The sequence below is a fragment of the Oxyura jamaicensis genome, chromosome 1 (assembly GCF_011077185.1).
Source record: "Oxyura jamaicensis isolate SHBP4307 breed ruddy duck chromosome 1, BPBGC_Ojam_1.0, whole genome shotgun sequence".
NCBI classification, from domain to species: Eukaryota; Metazoa; Chordata; class Aves; order Anseriformes; family Anatidae; genus Oxyura; species Oxyura jamaicensis.
Genome location: NC_048893.1, coordinates 15,474,841 through 15,489,418, shown reverse-complemented (window position 1 = coordinate 15,489,418; position 14,578 = coordinate 15,474,841). Strand labels below are relative to the sequence as shown.

The following is a 14,578-nucleotide window of genomic DNA, read 5'->3' as shown; positions in this document are numbered from 1 at the left end:
TACTTTTCAGAAATAACGTTGTTAGAAAACACTCTAGTAAATGAGGACTTTCAAGAATGAAATCTGTATTTAATAGGATGACATGCCTGTTGTAGTAATGGCAGACAATAAATCAGGATTTGATTGTTAGAAGTTAAAGTACTTCTTAAAGTCATGAGTGAGAGCCCAGAGTATTCAGGTTTGTTAAAGGAATGCCTATAAAAAAGTTAAAAATTACATTAAAATGCCTAATGAACATTACTAAGAGGACAACACCTTCAAGGTTTGGATTTGGACTTGTTGAAATAATAGTAAAAAACATTTTTACTATTGAATGAATATTCTTACTAACACTATAATGAAGACATATATAAATAGTACTATATAAATAGCCACAGGGATGAAAGTCCTTGCATCTAGAGACAAACAAATGTATAACAAGGCAAAACATGGGTGCAAAAGGCAGCAATAGGTATTGAAGTTGGTGTTTTTGCTTTGAATGTCAGAGCATCACAGAAACAGGTGACACCTGCGGGATCCTGCAGCCAAGGGAGGAGCAGGAGCCTCAGCCTGCACCACACCAACCTGCTGCAGGGTAAGCAACTGTGTCTCAGCAATTAGAAACACCAGGGGTGATACAGCAGTAACCAGTAAGCCCCTGAATATTTACAGGAAAAGGGGAAGGGAAGGAAGCACTGGCTGTTTGGGAAGCTGGCAGCACTGTGGTTTGAACGAGATGTTGGGGCTGCTGGTGGCAGCCTGAGAGGAGAAGCACATCCTGCTTCCTCCCACACTCCTCCTTTCCTCTAGCACTTGTTACCCCATCTTTCCCTGTTAAAAATGCACTGTATTTATAAACTCTGGCACAGACTTGCTGTGATTGCCTAAAAATGCTGCAGTAGTCCTTGAGGTGCTGCTCTCAGAGCACGTTGGCTGCACACTGTTAAAAGCACACATCTTCTTCATGGAGGTGCTGGAGCTACCCCTGCACCTGCTCTGTGGGTAGATGCACCTACCTGTTATCTCTCTGCACTTCACAAATCATTGCACAGGAGAGAAAATCAAATGTTTTTGGAAGATTTTGATGCTGTGCAGGAGCCCAGATGGATACAGAGATGGAGCACATGCCTGTGTTTTCCCAGGAACATCCTCTTTCTCCAGCTGAAAGTGTCACTCACATAGTGTTAGAGGATTTGAAAAACTTGGGTAGGATTTCCAAGTGATCTACAGCCCACTTTGAAAAACCAGCTGTGAAACAGGCAGAGAACTCAGTCCTGTGTGCAGATCAGCCCTACTGCACACAGGCAGCCGGCTGGGAGCATCGCGGGCATGCCAGGTTTATTCCTTCATACAGCAAAGCACAAACGTGTTTCTGCCTGAAAAGCAGTACCAAGACATGGCAATTGGTGTGGCTGGATGGAGGGAGAGGTGGCCATGCCTCTGCTTGTGCTTGTTGGTGGACAAGTTACTGTGCAGCTCAAGGTTTTATTGAGCCCAGTATTAAAGAGTCAGGAAGAATGAGGCTGTTCTTCCAATTGTCCTTGTAATAGCTGTGCAGTGATGACATAAATCTGATGTCAAAGTGAGTCCAAGAAACTCACAAAACTGTACAATGCCGTGTTAGCAAATGTAAAGTTTTCCTGTTCTGTGATTATCTGGGACAATTTTCCCTCATGGAAACTTTAAAATAATTGCTGATGATTTAAAACTTGAGAGCAAGTAGGTGACCTACTGATGAAAGCCACAGCTCTGGGCACTCCTGATTCAAACACTGACATTTTTTGCTCTTCACCTCACCTATTACTGTACAACACTGGTAATAAGGAAAAAGCTGAGACCTTAGCACTGACTCTTTCATTTCAGTTTTCCAGTTCATTGCAAATGGTGCTGTATTTCTCTTTAATCCCTGGCATTTCAAGAAACTTAATGCATTTTAATACAGCATTTCTCTAACACAAAGCAATCCTGCTTCAAAAAGTAATTATTTTTGTCTGAATGAAAATAAAATGTTGGTATGCGTGGAATTAGGTGTTGCCTTAACAGAACAGCTCGAAAGACATTCCTTTATAAAGCTGTTGCTTGTTTCTTTCTTTCCTTTTTTTTTTTTTCTTTTTTTTTTCCCTCTCCTTGAGAGTATGAGATTTTCATTACAAGTGGCACATGTTGTAATAAGTCATATCTGCTCTACAAGTATCTATGCTAACCATAAGCATGACCCAAGGCGCATTAGTCAGCCAGAAAGAGCTTGTCAAATAAAGGCTGTCTGCAGGAGGACAGAAGATGCTGATTGGAATTCAGTGAGTGTCAGGGGTGGTCCGTGCTGCCACTGCCACTGCTCCTCTGAAGGCACGTTAATTAAACAAGATGCAAAGAAAATAAGTCTGTCATGTTCTTGTGATCAGAATCCAGGGAGAGGTAATAGCTGATGACTTAACTAGTTTCCAAAAAGCCCAAATTTCCAAAAGATATTCATCTTAAAGGAAAATTTAACTTTATCATTTGTCCTTGTGTTCAGTTCTTCCCCTGATATCTTAGCAATGGATCAGAAGCAGTTCTCTATATCAGTATATCAGTCGCTCACAAACAACTGTGATTTAGCCCAGGGAGAAAGAGCCTTCTGATCCCCTGGGATTTAAACCAAAACAATATAGTCTGATTCGAGCCATGCGGATTTAATTAGAATGTCTTTAACAGTTAGTTGAAGGCATGCACATTTTTCATAGCTAAAATCACTCAGATTTTGATCTACCTGACTAGAGACAAATTATTGTAATTGAAGCTGATGATGACACAGTTGGTGATCAACAGTCATAACGTTTCCCCGTTAATGTTACGAGCATCCATCACAATCAATTTGTTGATTGCTAGCCTGTAAGGATTCACGGGATATTGCAGTATCTGGCCCAAACCATATTTAATTCTAATTTATCTACTTTATTGTAAATTCTTACTTGACCCATAAATCTTACAGCAATCACGGTGCAAAGAGAAACTCCATATTCTATAATTAAAAAATGATTGGATTTTCATTTCTATTTCTCATTTAAAATTATAATTTCTCTTTACTCTAATGTATACTAAAACTTTGATGGGGTATTCTTTTTCTAGAGAGCACACCTTCCCAAAAATAATAAAGAGTTTGCCCGTAGCATCAGGATCCCAGAGGAAGGCTTGGATAATTCTATTCTTGATATAAAATAACAAAGACTTGCAAGAAATATGAGCTCATGTATAAATGCTCTGTGGTAATTGGGAGCCAAAATATACCCTAAATAATCCTAGCTGGGTTAGAAGATTGCAAAGATATCAATGACTCTGGTACGTCTACAAATTGATCCACTATTTTAGTAACGAAGCCTGCAATTTACTTTGGGGGAGGAGGGATAAATAGCCTTTGTGTAGGAGATTAAAATTATAGTAAGTAGCACTTCGGATCTTCTATTTTAATCATCTACAAAACAGTGAAAAAAGTGCCCTGTATTGTATCGTGTCATCCTCTCTATAGCACTTAAAAGCCACATTCTCAGAGCTATTTTTAACAGCATGAAGTGGAGAAAAATAGATTCAGCTTTGAGGAAGATGCATGAGTAAGGTGGAAAGCTGTACCAGAGAGACCTGAAATTTGTATTTCAGTTTCCTAATCTTGGCCGTAAGGATGGAGAAAGGGGTTTGCCTTTCATTTTAGTACACTGCTAACGAGAATTCAGCTGCTGAGCACCCTGGTTGCCCCTCAGGCTGCAGGAGGTGCGACCCATCTCCCCAGTGGTGCCCCCTGTGAGTGTTGGAGTGGGAAGGGAAAAGGCATCTTCTGCTCCCCAGGACTCAGGGAGATGTGCCAAAAGGCTCTGCTGGGAACTGGGGTCCCTCCAGGCTTTCATCCAAGCACTATGAGGACCACATTGGCATTGCCCTGTGGGGACAGGCACCTCGTTCCTTGCTGGGGAGCGATGCAGGAGCTTTCCTTGGGTGGTGAGGCAGGGTATGCTGCCAGGTGAAAAAAGTTGGTGTACTTTTAAATAACCTCCCTTCACAAGCATGCCTATTGTCCATAGGTCTTGCTGAAGAGAGCTTTAAATAGCATCAGACAGCTTATGCAGACTAATGAAATCAGTCTGTGTTGATGTTGGCACTTGAGCTGCTGCATTTCCAAAGGCTGCCTCACGTTCTCCGTCGGCTCAAGCAGGGATAACGCAGCCACGACCCCAGGCGTTGCCTTGAAAATATGGTGACAGACAGTAAGCTGACAGGAGAAATAGGTCAGAAAGAACACCCACTCGCATATTTATCCCTCATTTAGGAAAATGAGTTAACACCTTGTGTGAGTGTAGAGCACAGCTGAGAGGGGCTCTGTGCTGTCTGTCCTGAGGCTCCCAAACCATGGAAGGAGACAGAAAGCTGGTCTTGGTGGGCTCCAGCATGGTCACTGGTGAAAGAGCAGACCCTCCTTGGGGAATTCAGGACACTCAAGGCAGTGGCTGTGCTTCTGGATTATTACAAAGGTTGTAAGTGGTGCTTTACTGCAGGATTTGGATGAAAAAGGGAAGATAAACAGATCCTGTGGGGCAGATTGCACTTGGGAGTGAAAGTCGCCCTTCTGCACACCTGAGAAATGAGATCAGCTCTGGCCAGGAACCTTGTCAGCCATATCTAAGTGGCCTACAGTAAATTCCAGACCTTGGGAATGCATGTTCGAGTACATGGATATGTAATTTTTAAGCCAGTCTGTCTGGGTCACGGTGAACATCTTCTATTTTCTGGCTGCCTTCATGCCAGTGGTGGTACAGGTAGCCTGACCTCCACCCTCAGCTGAGCACCCTGGATGAGATACCCACCACAAGGCAGGCTATAACCTCCTGCTCTTGCTTTGCCTTAGTTAAGCCTGTGGTTGCAAATCTAAAATAAGTCCTCTGAAAGCAGCCTTCCTTTGATCTGTAGTGAAGTGCTTCTCTTCTGGTTAGAGTCAAAAGCTACATGTCATCCCGTAAAACAAATTGAAGGGGGACATCAGGTTTCAAGGTAACAGGGGGAAGGGAAGGCCGAAGAGGCTAACAGGACATTCGTTATTATTCCAATGAAGATCTTCTTTCACTGAGAAGGCCAGGGAAAAAAACTTATTCCTGCTAATGTTGGTACTTGGTATTGTTTATGTGCATGCAGCAGTAGAAGGATTGTAGAGCCATCAGTTTAGAAATCACTTTTTTAACATAGGTTTAATCTCTTATTACAAAAAACTGAAGACAGTTGTAACAGAGACAAACTGTGCTTTGTGTGACAGAAATATGCACTCCTTCCATCCCTTCATATTCCCTTTGTACTTGCTGAGCCTCTCCTCCTAAGAGCTTGTCCTACCACAAATGCTTTAAAGCAGATCCCTCTGTATTCGACCAGACTGCTTTGGTGGCTTTGAGTCCTGGGAGCTGGCTCTTTTGTCCTGAAAGAAATCCATCTGTCACTGACAGGTTTCAAGTTTACAAGATCTACCTAAAATTTATTATCAGAGCTGAGCACAGCATCCTGAAGTTGCAGAAAGCTTGCAGAGCACATGGAGATGCTGCTCCTCCACCTTTCTGATGCATTGCAGATGTTTCACCCTGCAAAACCTGAGTGTGCTGCACTCTGTGTGCTCCCCTGAGCAGTTGCTGGTGGTGTGTGTTTGTGCAAATATCTGGTTGCCTTGGGGCATAACTGAGAACTAAAGGGTCACCTCGGTTCCTGTAATCTGGTCCCTACAGTGAACTTGCTCCCCAATGAGTCACAGGTGGTTAGGACACACAGGGCTCTTAGTGACACTAAGTGACTCAAAACTGACTTCCAAAGCTGTCATATCCTGCCCTGGACTAGTGCCAGGACTGTCTGAGCATTGGTTGTGCAAGTACTTTTCAGACAAACTGATGGACCTCCATTTCTGAGACTACAAACTTGTCTCTACAGAACAAAGGAGTTGCTTTAAGAAAGTTTGTACAGAATGCAGAAGTTTAATAAGCCTTATAGCAAGTGCCTTGTGCTAAAACAAATTGAAAATCTGTCTACTGGATCTGTCCAAGAAATCTTAAAATTACCTTTGGATTCAGTTCTGGAACATGCAACAAGATGGAATAATTTAACTTGATTTGACCCACTGGCCTGAAAAATCAAAAAGCTGACTCACTTGCATGGACAGGAATCAATGTTTTGACTGGCTGCCTTGTATTGCCTTGCATCTGCTCCTTTTATTGCCTTTAATTTCTTTCTACTCTACCTAAACTCTGCCAGCATCCTTTTGTTAAAACATGTAACAACCAGATGACCAGGAAAAAGCGTCTTGGCACTCAAATGAAGTCATCTAGGCATGGGCCCTCTACTCTGGCTGCTTCTAAAACCATATTTAAATCTCTTTGTATTAGTAGTACTAGAGCTTACCCACACCTGTACCTCATAACACCACTATTTCAGCTGTTTTATATTATGGATTTTTTACTGGTGCTATTGCACCTTGTACTATGGGGAACTTTTTTCAATTTCATAAAAAAAAAAAGTTCAGAGTTTCCCAGCAAGTTTGAATTTGCTCCCAGAAAATAAATGCCAACATATAAGTAATCAGAACATTTATGCTGTATGTCCTTGATATGTTTGCAACAGAAATTTAGCATGTTAAGAGTCTTTTGAACCTTTGAGTACAGAATAATTTATTTAAACATTTTATGTAAAGAAAATCATTGCTTTCTTATTCCTCAGACTGTTGGGTTTTGTTTGTGTGCATTTTTTAAGTCACCTCCTCTAGATCATTTTATTTCATGTTGGACAAAACATGTGAAATGTTACCAAGAAAAATATTTGCTAGTGATTTCATTACATTAAGATTCTCCTGCTTTCTCTGGTTTTAATTAATGCTTTTACTTTCTAAATTTCGTCTTCTTATGGAGTCATTGCCAAAATCTTGAAAAAATGTCTTTTAGCAGAAGGACCCAGTTACCTGGGCCCTCTGATGACCCCTCAAAGGCTTCAGAAGCAGCTTTAAAAGTCTTATTATTTTCCTGCATTTTTCCATGCAGGAAATGGACTAGGATTAGTAACTGTTATGTAGCTCTAGAAAAGCAACAGATGAAAAATCCTTCTTCAATAGACGAGCAAGCAAAAAAGAAAAGAATAACAGCTTCCAGGGATGGATAAAGCCCAGCAAAGACTTTTCTCTGTGAGCAGGAATGCTCTCAACTCGGATGCTACAAAGGAGCCTCTGATTTGAGCTGTTAGGGTAATGGATCAGACAGTCCAGCCAAGGAGGAAGAAAGGAAGCAGCGGGACATGACAAAGAGCAGATTTAGGCAAGAGCAGAATTGTGAAGATGCCTCAGTGAAATGTAGTAACTTAAAAAGGGATCACATAGAGAAAAAAATCACGGAGGTAGTCAGGTAGCATCCCAGCAAAATGCTCCACAATCCTCTGCATTTCTCATGTGCTGGAAGTAAGAGCAAGTATTGCTTATTCCATGGTAAAGGCAGCAGATCATGTTTTCTATAGCCCTGTTTTTATCACCCTGTGATGACAGGCAGGCCTCTGTCTGCGGCAGGGCCCTGAGGGCACTCATGTCCCTGCCCACCCGCCCCGGGCCTTGCCCCCATCCATGGCCCAGGACCACATTTCAGCCCAGCCTCCATCCTAGCAATGCTGTAGGGTGATGGTACCCAGCCCTATCCAAGGAAGAAAATGAAAATCATTTGTTTGCTAAATGAACTGCACAACCACCTTAGACCTCAACAAGGCCAGGACAAGGTCCATGGAGCAGCTCTACAGAATCAGCTGACCCCAGGGCCAGCAGGACAAAGGACACCAACCCCCAGTCCCCACTGATCCCCACTGCACAGGCTGAATTAACCCCCTCACTGCTCAGGTTAGCCAAACCTTGTCCTTACTGCTAAGAACAAGATGCAATACATGAGAAATGCTTTGTAAGAATTTCTGAAAGCCTTACGTGAAAAAAATCTTAGCAATGAAAACTGGGAAAAGTTTGTGTATGCACAGGTCCATACTGCAGTGTCATTCACATGATGTTGGTTGAGGCTGGGACTCTGAATGAAGATGAGGTGGGAGACCAGGGGAGAAGGAGTGACAATGTGTATGGCATTTCTACATGAGGGTGCTTGGGCGCACTCACCATGATCCCATTAAGTGCAGCCAAGAGGTCAAACACATACAGCTCTCCACTGTCTGATCAAAATGGATGAATTTATGAAGAGGATTTCCAGTCATACTCTACAATGTAGCAGACAATCAGCTTAGCACTAAAATTCATCATTTTCATCTTGTTTCCATAATATATCCTCTTTTTTTTAAGATATTCTCTCTCATGAAACATGCACAGTTTCTAGCATTTACTGAATATGTTTTTCATGGTTAATCTTCAGTCCATAACATTATTGCTGGCACCCTCAAAGATGATCCAGTTCATATTAGTTATCTTCTTGGTATGGCATGCTAGAGGAGTTTTGTAATCTGTCCTGCAAGATACCCAAAAGGGGCATGTTGTTTTTGCTGATTGAAATGCTCCCTAAATTCCAGAAATGCACTCATCAGCATTTCAAGTGATGTATTTATCTGAAGTAGTTTCCTTCTGATAATTTCATTTGATGAATAGAAAAAGCAGCTTTCAAATCACTGTAAATCAAGCCCAGAATTTTTGGAGAATATTTATAAAAGCACAATTGGGTCAGACCTACTAGTTTTGTTTGCTAGCGAATGTTTTATTTTCTTGTGATGTTGCCACCTTAGAGCGGCCCATTCAAATACAACATCAACCTGTTACAGTTCACTACTCAGCAAAAGATACAGCTGTGCTGCTCGTGTGAAGGATATGGCCGTGTAATTCAGCTGGCTTCAGCACGCAGGGACTGACATTGAGATTAAATGAAGGCACAACTCTCTCAAAGCTTTTACCTCTAAATTGTCAGCAAGGCGGTTCTGATTTTTTTTTTTTTTTTTCTTGCCACTGGGAGCCAATTATTTGAATAAAGCTCAGTCTCTCTCTGCTGTGTTCTCAATGCTTTGGTTTCTCCCCTCTCACTGCTTGTGCTCTGCTACATCTTAAATTACAGCTTCCAGCATTCCCCACAGACATTATTATCCTAAAAGGAGGGAAAATAAACACTTTATCTTATATACTTGATATGTACAGATAAATCTGTTAACTTATTTGAAGTTTCCAGCAAAAAAAAGAAAATGCTTAGAATGGCTAATTGAGCAATTGAAGACAGTAATCTTACAATATTAAGCAAGAAATCTGAATTTACAGACTAGCTTTCTGTAAACAAAATTACTGAGATATGCAGGTTGATTTTATTAACTTCCAAAACCCCCAAGGCAGATGAAAACAAAACGTAAGTGTCATAAATTATTCTAAGAATATTTTCATTTAAAATGACATAATGATCCAAGCAGGACCCAGCAACTACTGATAACCTAAACCATACTTAGAAAATTTTACAGTGCTTTTGCTAGTTGCTTTGTCAAAACACATTTTAATTTGCCGGGGAAGACAGCTACTAAACACATACACTGCTGCATCTTCATATGCTGGAAACCAAAAGAAAAGGTTTCCTAAACTTTTCTTGAATAGAAAGAACACTGATAGCAGCTTTGTAGAAATATCAGAGGAACCCACTTAACCTCCCATTTTGGTTATACATTCTCTCTCCATCCTAGCCCTATGCTAAAATTATTCCATTTGTTTTCTCCACCAGCTCGACCAGGGGCCAGGTTGGACTCTCGGCGGCACCTGCCTCCCCACGTCTTTCCAGCCCATCTCCACATCCACTCAACTCAGCATGATCTAAACGGACCTTTTGCACAACCCTTTCCAAAAATGGAACCGTTTCCTGCTGGAGAGCCTGGAAAGGACTGGGTGATCCCATGGGTGTCATTAGTGACTTTAGTTAGTGGAGGAAGCCAGCACTGTGGCTCTACTACCACGTGCTGCCTGGGCACATCATCACCTCCCGTCCCACCTCCCCTCATGGACCAGAGCAGCCCTGGTGACTGCCACAAATCAGAGGTGCCACCAAAGCACGTTTACTTAGAGAAGCTTCTGGTTGTTCACTAGTAACATTTATGCACCCGAAAAAGCATTGTTTACCACTGCAACCCCTTCTGTGGGTCTGCCTTCTTGCTATGCAAATCCACTGGTGGTTTCTTCATGAGCCTGGAAATAATTTGTGGCGTTATTTTTGGCAATGTCCTATTGTGTTATTATGCCAAGATTAAATAGGATAACAGATGCAGTAATTAAAAATGAAAAAGTGACAGTTATTTTTGGCTCAAATAGTGACTATTAACTGACATGGTAGAAGGGTGTTTGAAGCCAAAAATATATGCAATAGCAGTCAGAATAGCTATTATTTCCCTGCTGTTTATGAAAGGCATGTGAATCACGACCTACACCCAGCCAGTTGCATACCTTTATTTCAGATGCTATTTAAATTACATTTAATTTAAATGAAGAGAAACGAACTAAGGAAATATCAGTTTTTTTGTTTGTTTGTTTTTGTTTGTTTGTTTTCCAGGCTTTGTCTTACGTCAAAAATCAGACAACTGTGTATCCTGATTTCCAGAAGAACATAGGAGACTAATTAATAAACCAAAATGAACAGAAGGTGTACCCCAGGCTGACCTGGAAAAAGACCATGTTGAAAGATTCTGCAAATTTAAAGCAAAAGGAAATCTGTTCAAATACACCATTTTCCTATTTTATTTCAGAAATGTGCACACATTCTGAAATGTTATTTACTGTTCAAAAATATTGCGTCAGAGAAGCAAGCTGTGAGGAACAGGTGAATATTAAACAATGAACACAGAAAGAAAGGAATAATGATGCATAGCAGTCTTTATATTAAAATAATAAGAATACACACATTTTAAGGGTGATGTCTAACTACTACTTAGCCCTGTGACTCATTTCTCATATGGATCAGGATCTGATTGCAGTCCTTCACTGGTAAGATGCTTGGAGGTAAGGTTTTCAGAGATGAGCACACTGTCAGTGCTCAAAAAAATAGTAAGAAAATCTGTTTTTTTCTTTGAATGTATGGAGCTGCTTTTTCTTTTGTATAAACTAGCATAATCTGGAAGACTTACAGATATTTTGGTAGATCCCATGCTTGCCAGTTAGGTATCCTACAATATGTTTTATCTGCTTACTCAGATACCTACTTACCTAGGATAACAACCACAGTATGTATGTGTGCGTATATATAGATACATATAAGTACAAACATGTATCTTTACATATATATATTTAATTATTTTACAACTCGAAAAGGAATCACAAACTTAAAAACTATTAAGAATGTTCCTTAACCTGCTGGCTCGTGCTCTGGCTCTGCCTTGGGCCATCCCTGCCAGCCCTTTCCTGGCCAATGTGGCCATGGTTGCTGGATAATTCCCTCCAGGAAAAGCACCAGGTCTGACTCCCTCTGCCTTCCTCTCTTCTCCAATGGCATCTGTGCAGAATTTGTGACCTTAAGTACCCTGCATGTCTCACAGCACCCCCAGAGCACACAACATGCATTGATACCGCTGGCATGTAACAGCACAAGCACGGCAGGCAGCAGCACAGCCCTCATGTTATTTCAGAGCCTTTGAACTGATAAAGAACACACACACAAGAATAATGACATTTTAGGTCCACAGGTGCATGACACCTAGTCCAGCAGAGACTCAAGTCTTGGGGTGCTGTGGAGCTGATGTGGCCCCAGAAGGACCTGTCCCCATGCAAAATAATTGAGACAATCACCTGGCTTCAGAGCCAGGAATCAGATCCACTTTCATTTAGCAGTACAGATGTGTCCTCACAGCTTCTGAAGCTTGAATGGGGTGAGATGAAGCCCACCTCATGCCTGTAAATGTCATTGACAATCCCCTCTCTTCCCAGCCCCAGACATTTGCTGGCCAGGCTAAATACACCCAGAAGAACCTGCATTCTGAGATTGATTTGGTACTCACATTTCCTCCCGTAATATTAGCTTACCTAAACTCAAATTGAGTTTGTCAGGATCAGTCTCAGTGCTGATGAAGTCCAAGTCTGGCTGCTAGTTGATAAAACAGGTAAGTGGTGACTGATAACTTCAACTCTGACCTTATTTCCCCCTTGGAAGTGTGGATAACCTCTAATATATGGTGTTCCTGCACCCAGAGTTTTTAACCATCTGGTAGGGTATAATAAACTTTTCTCATTTTCCTTAAACTTCTGATGAAAAAAAGCTTTAGAATTTATAGCTGCAATGTCAGAGGAAATTTGTTGTTCCCATAAGATCAGCACTGAGAATGTGTTTGTTTTGCTTGTTAATTATGTGGGAGAAACCCATCTCTTCTCATCCACCCATCATTTCCAGATCCTTGTATCAACATACATCAGTAGCAGCTTCACCAGATTTGTTCTCACTTAAAATGAGAGCAAGAAAATTCAGCTCTGTTTCTTACATACTCCTAAATATAGCCCTAGAATGAAAAAACATTGGAAAAAAAAAATCCAAACCCAAACACCTTCTAAAGGCATATACTGGGACTAGACTTCAGGGACACTGCTCAGCTATAAGGACGTGGGCAAAGGCTATATATCTTTCAGGTCATTTGCACAGACTGAGCATAAAGGAATCCGCACTGCAAGCCCCAGATAATTTATCAGATTTAAAAAAGGTAATCATGATATTAATTTATACCCTCTGTCTATAATGCTAGGTAATGTATTTTGGCAAACATCATTTATAGCTAGAATCATTCTCCTCTGGGTAGCTGTAAATGGCTCTTCTTCATTCAAATATGTCTTGCCTGCATGCACAGAAAAGCACAGGCTATCTTCCAGCTTTAATCAATATTATGATCAACACTGAATCAAATTAAAGCATATTTGCTTGGCATTTCAGATGATGAAGTAATGCTCATCCCCAGCTCCAGCAAGACACCGGGGAGTTGCAGAAGGTAGCTGGGACCACTGGGCCTCATGCTGTGCACCAGCAGCTCCCCTCCGGGGGTGCTGGGAGCACTTTGTCATGCACTTGGGCTGATGCACATTTTGGCTGGCAGAGGAGCAGGTAACATGGGTGAAAGCCTTGCTTGCATGGATGTGCAGAAACATGTCCCGTTCAAGAGAAACACCACGGTACAAGGCAGAAAACCCAGTACCAGTGACATGGACACACTGGAAAGAGTCCAACATAGGGCCACAAAGATGATGAAGGGACTGGAGTATCTCTCTGATGAGAAAAGGCTGAGAGAGTTGGCACTTTTTAGTCTGGAGAAGAAAAGGGTATCTCATCAATGTATGTAAATACTTGAAGGGAGGATGTGATGAAGTCAGAGCCAGCCTCATTTCAGTGGTGCCCAGTGCCAGGACAAGGGGTGGTGGGCACAACCTGGAAGACAGGAGGTGCTGCCTGAACACCAGGAGCACTTCTGTGCTGTGTGGGTGACGGAGCACTTGGCACAGGCTGCCCAGAAAGGCTGTGGGGTCTTCTCCTTGGAGATTTCAGGACATGGTCCTGGGCAGCCTGCTCTGGGTGTCCCTGCTTGGGCAGGGGCTGGAGCAGCTGGCCTCCAGAGGGCCCTGCCAACCCCAGCCGTTCTGTGATTCTGCAATTCTGTAACTCCGTGTAAGCTGCAGTGCCACAAATTTCTCCTTGGGGAGAGACACAGGAAGGTGACAGAAATTTATTGCAGTTCATTTGGAGCCTCTGCTGGGGGAGATCTAATGCTGATCAAGCCCGTGGCTCCCCCGGCTTTCCTCTTCTCTGCAGCTCCTCTTGGTTGAGCTGCTGCGTCTGCTTCCACAGCGGCTGCTTCTCCAGCCAGCTCTTTGGAGAGGTTGCTTGACACCAATTTAAATATTTATTGGACATTTGGTCTAATGCCCATTGCTTGGGAAGCATCTTATATTATGTGTATAAAAGCAATGGACAAGGTTTTGCAAGAAGCTGTCCTACAAAAAATCTCTGAGTGCTCATTGCTGGGACCACGCATCTTCAGCCACGCTTCAGACCTTTCCCTCAGAGTGATATTGCTGCAGTGTTTTTTTTTTTTTTTTAGTTTTATTGGGCTATATTCTTCAGAGCCTGCAGGAATCAGAGCAGCTTTGCTAGAGAAGCCTTGAAAAGCAGAGAGTAAACGAGAATTTATTCTCAATAGTTCCGTGAAAGGTTTATATCTGGACTGAACACTTGTGACACAAGAACAAATATTCACTACCTACACTAATTGGAGAAGCCCCGTTATAAGCTGACAAAGTGCATAGAAACTGATCATTCACAATGCTGCATGAACACTCACATAAATTGTGTGCTCTACGAAATCAGGGGAGTGTGCACATTTGTTACCACTAATCACATGCATGGTGCTCTGCAATATTATCCAGAGAAGTTGGAGTGATCCTTTGTGTCAGAGCTTCCAGCTAAAAATGCAGATCACGCACCATGGGCTTTATTTATGGTTTTCATCCCTGCTTCCTTGTGAATCGTAGGACTGGATGGTGAAAATGTTAAAAAGGAGTATCAGAAACCTCTGGAAGGCTTGGCAGAGCAGCCAGTGCCTTTTATTTGGGAATCCTCTTATGTCTAGGTCTCGGCCTTTAAAGGTTATT

At 42.0% G+C, this 14,578-nt stretch overlaps 1 protein-coding gene across 1 annotated transcript in view; it reads left to right on the top strand.

The window, feature by feature from the left end:
• The window catches only part of LOC118160624 (putative Dol-P-Glc:Glc(2)Man(9)GlcNAc(2)-PP-Dol alpha-1,2-glucosyltransferase), a 28,032-nt gene extending 17,213 nt beyond the window's left edge, over positions 1-10,819 (top strand). The window contains exon 3 of the mRNA XM_035315465.1: positions 10,512-10,819. Within this exon, the coding sequence (XP_035171356.1) occupies positions 10,512-10,577 (66 nt within the window). The 3' untranslated portion in view covers positions 10,578-10,819. The remainder of the gene's footprint in view (positions 1-10,511) is intronic.
• Positions 10,820-14,578: the final 3,759 nt, after the last annotated feature.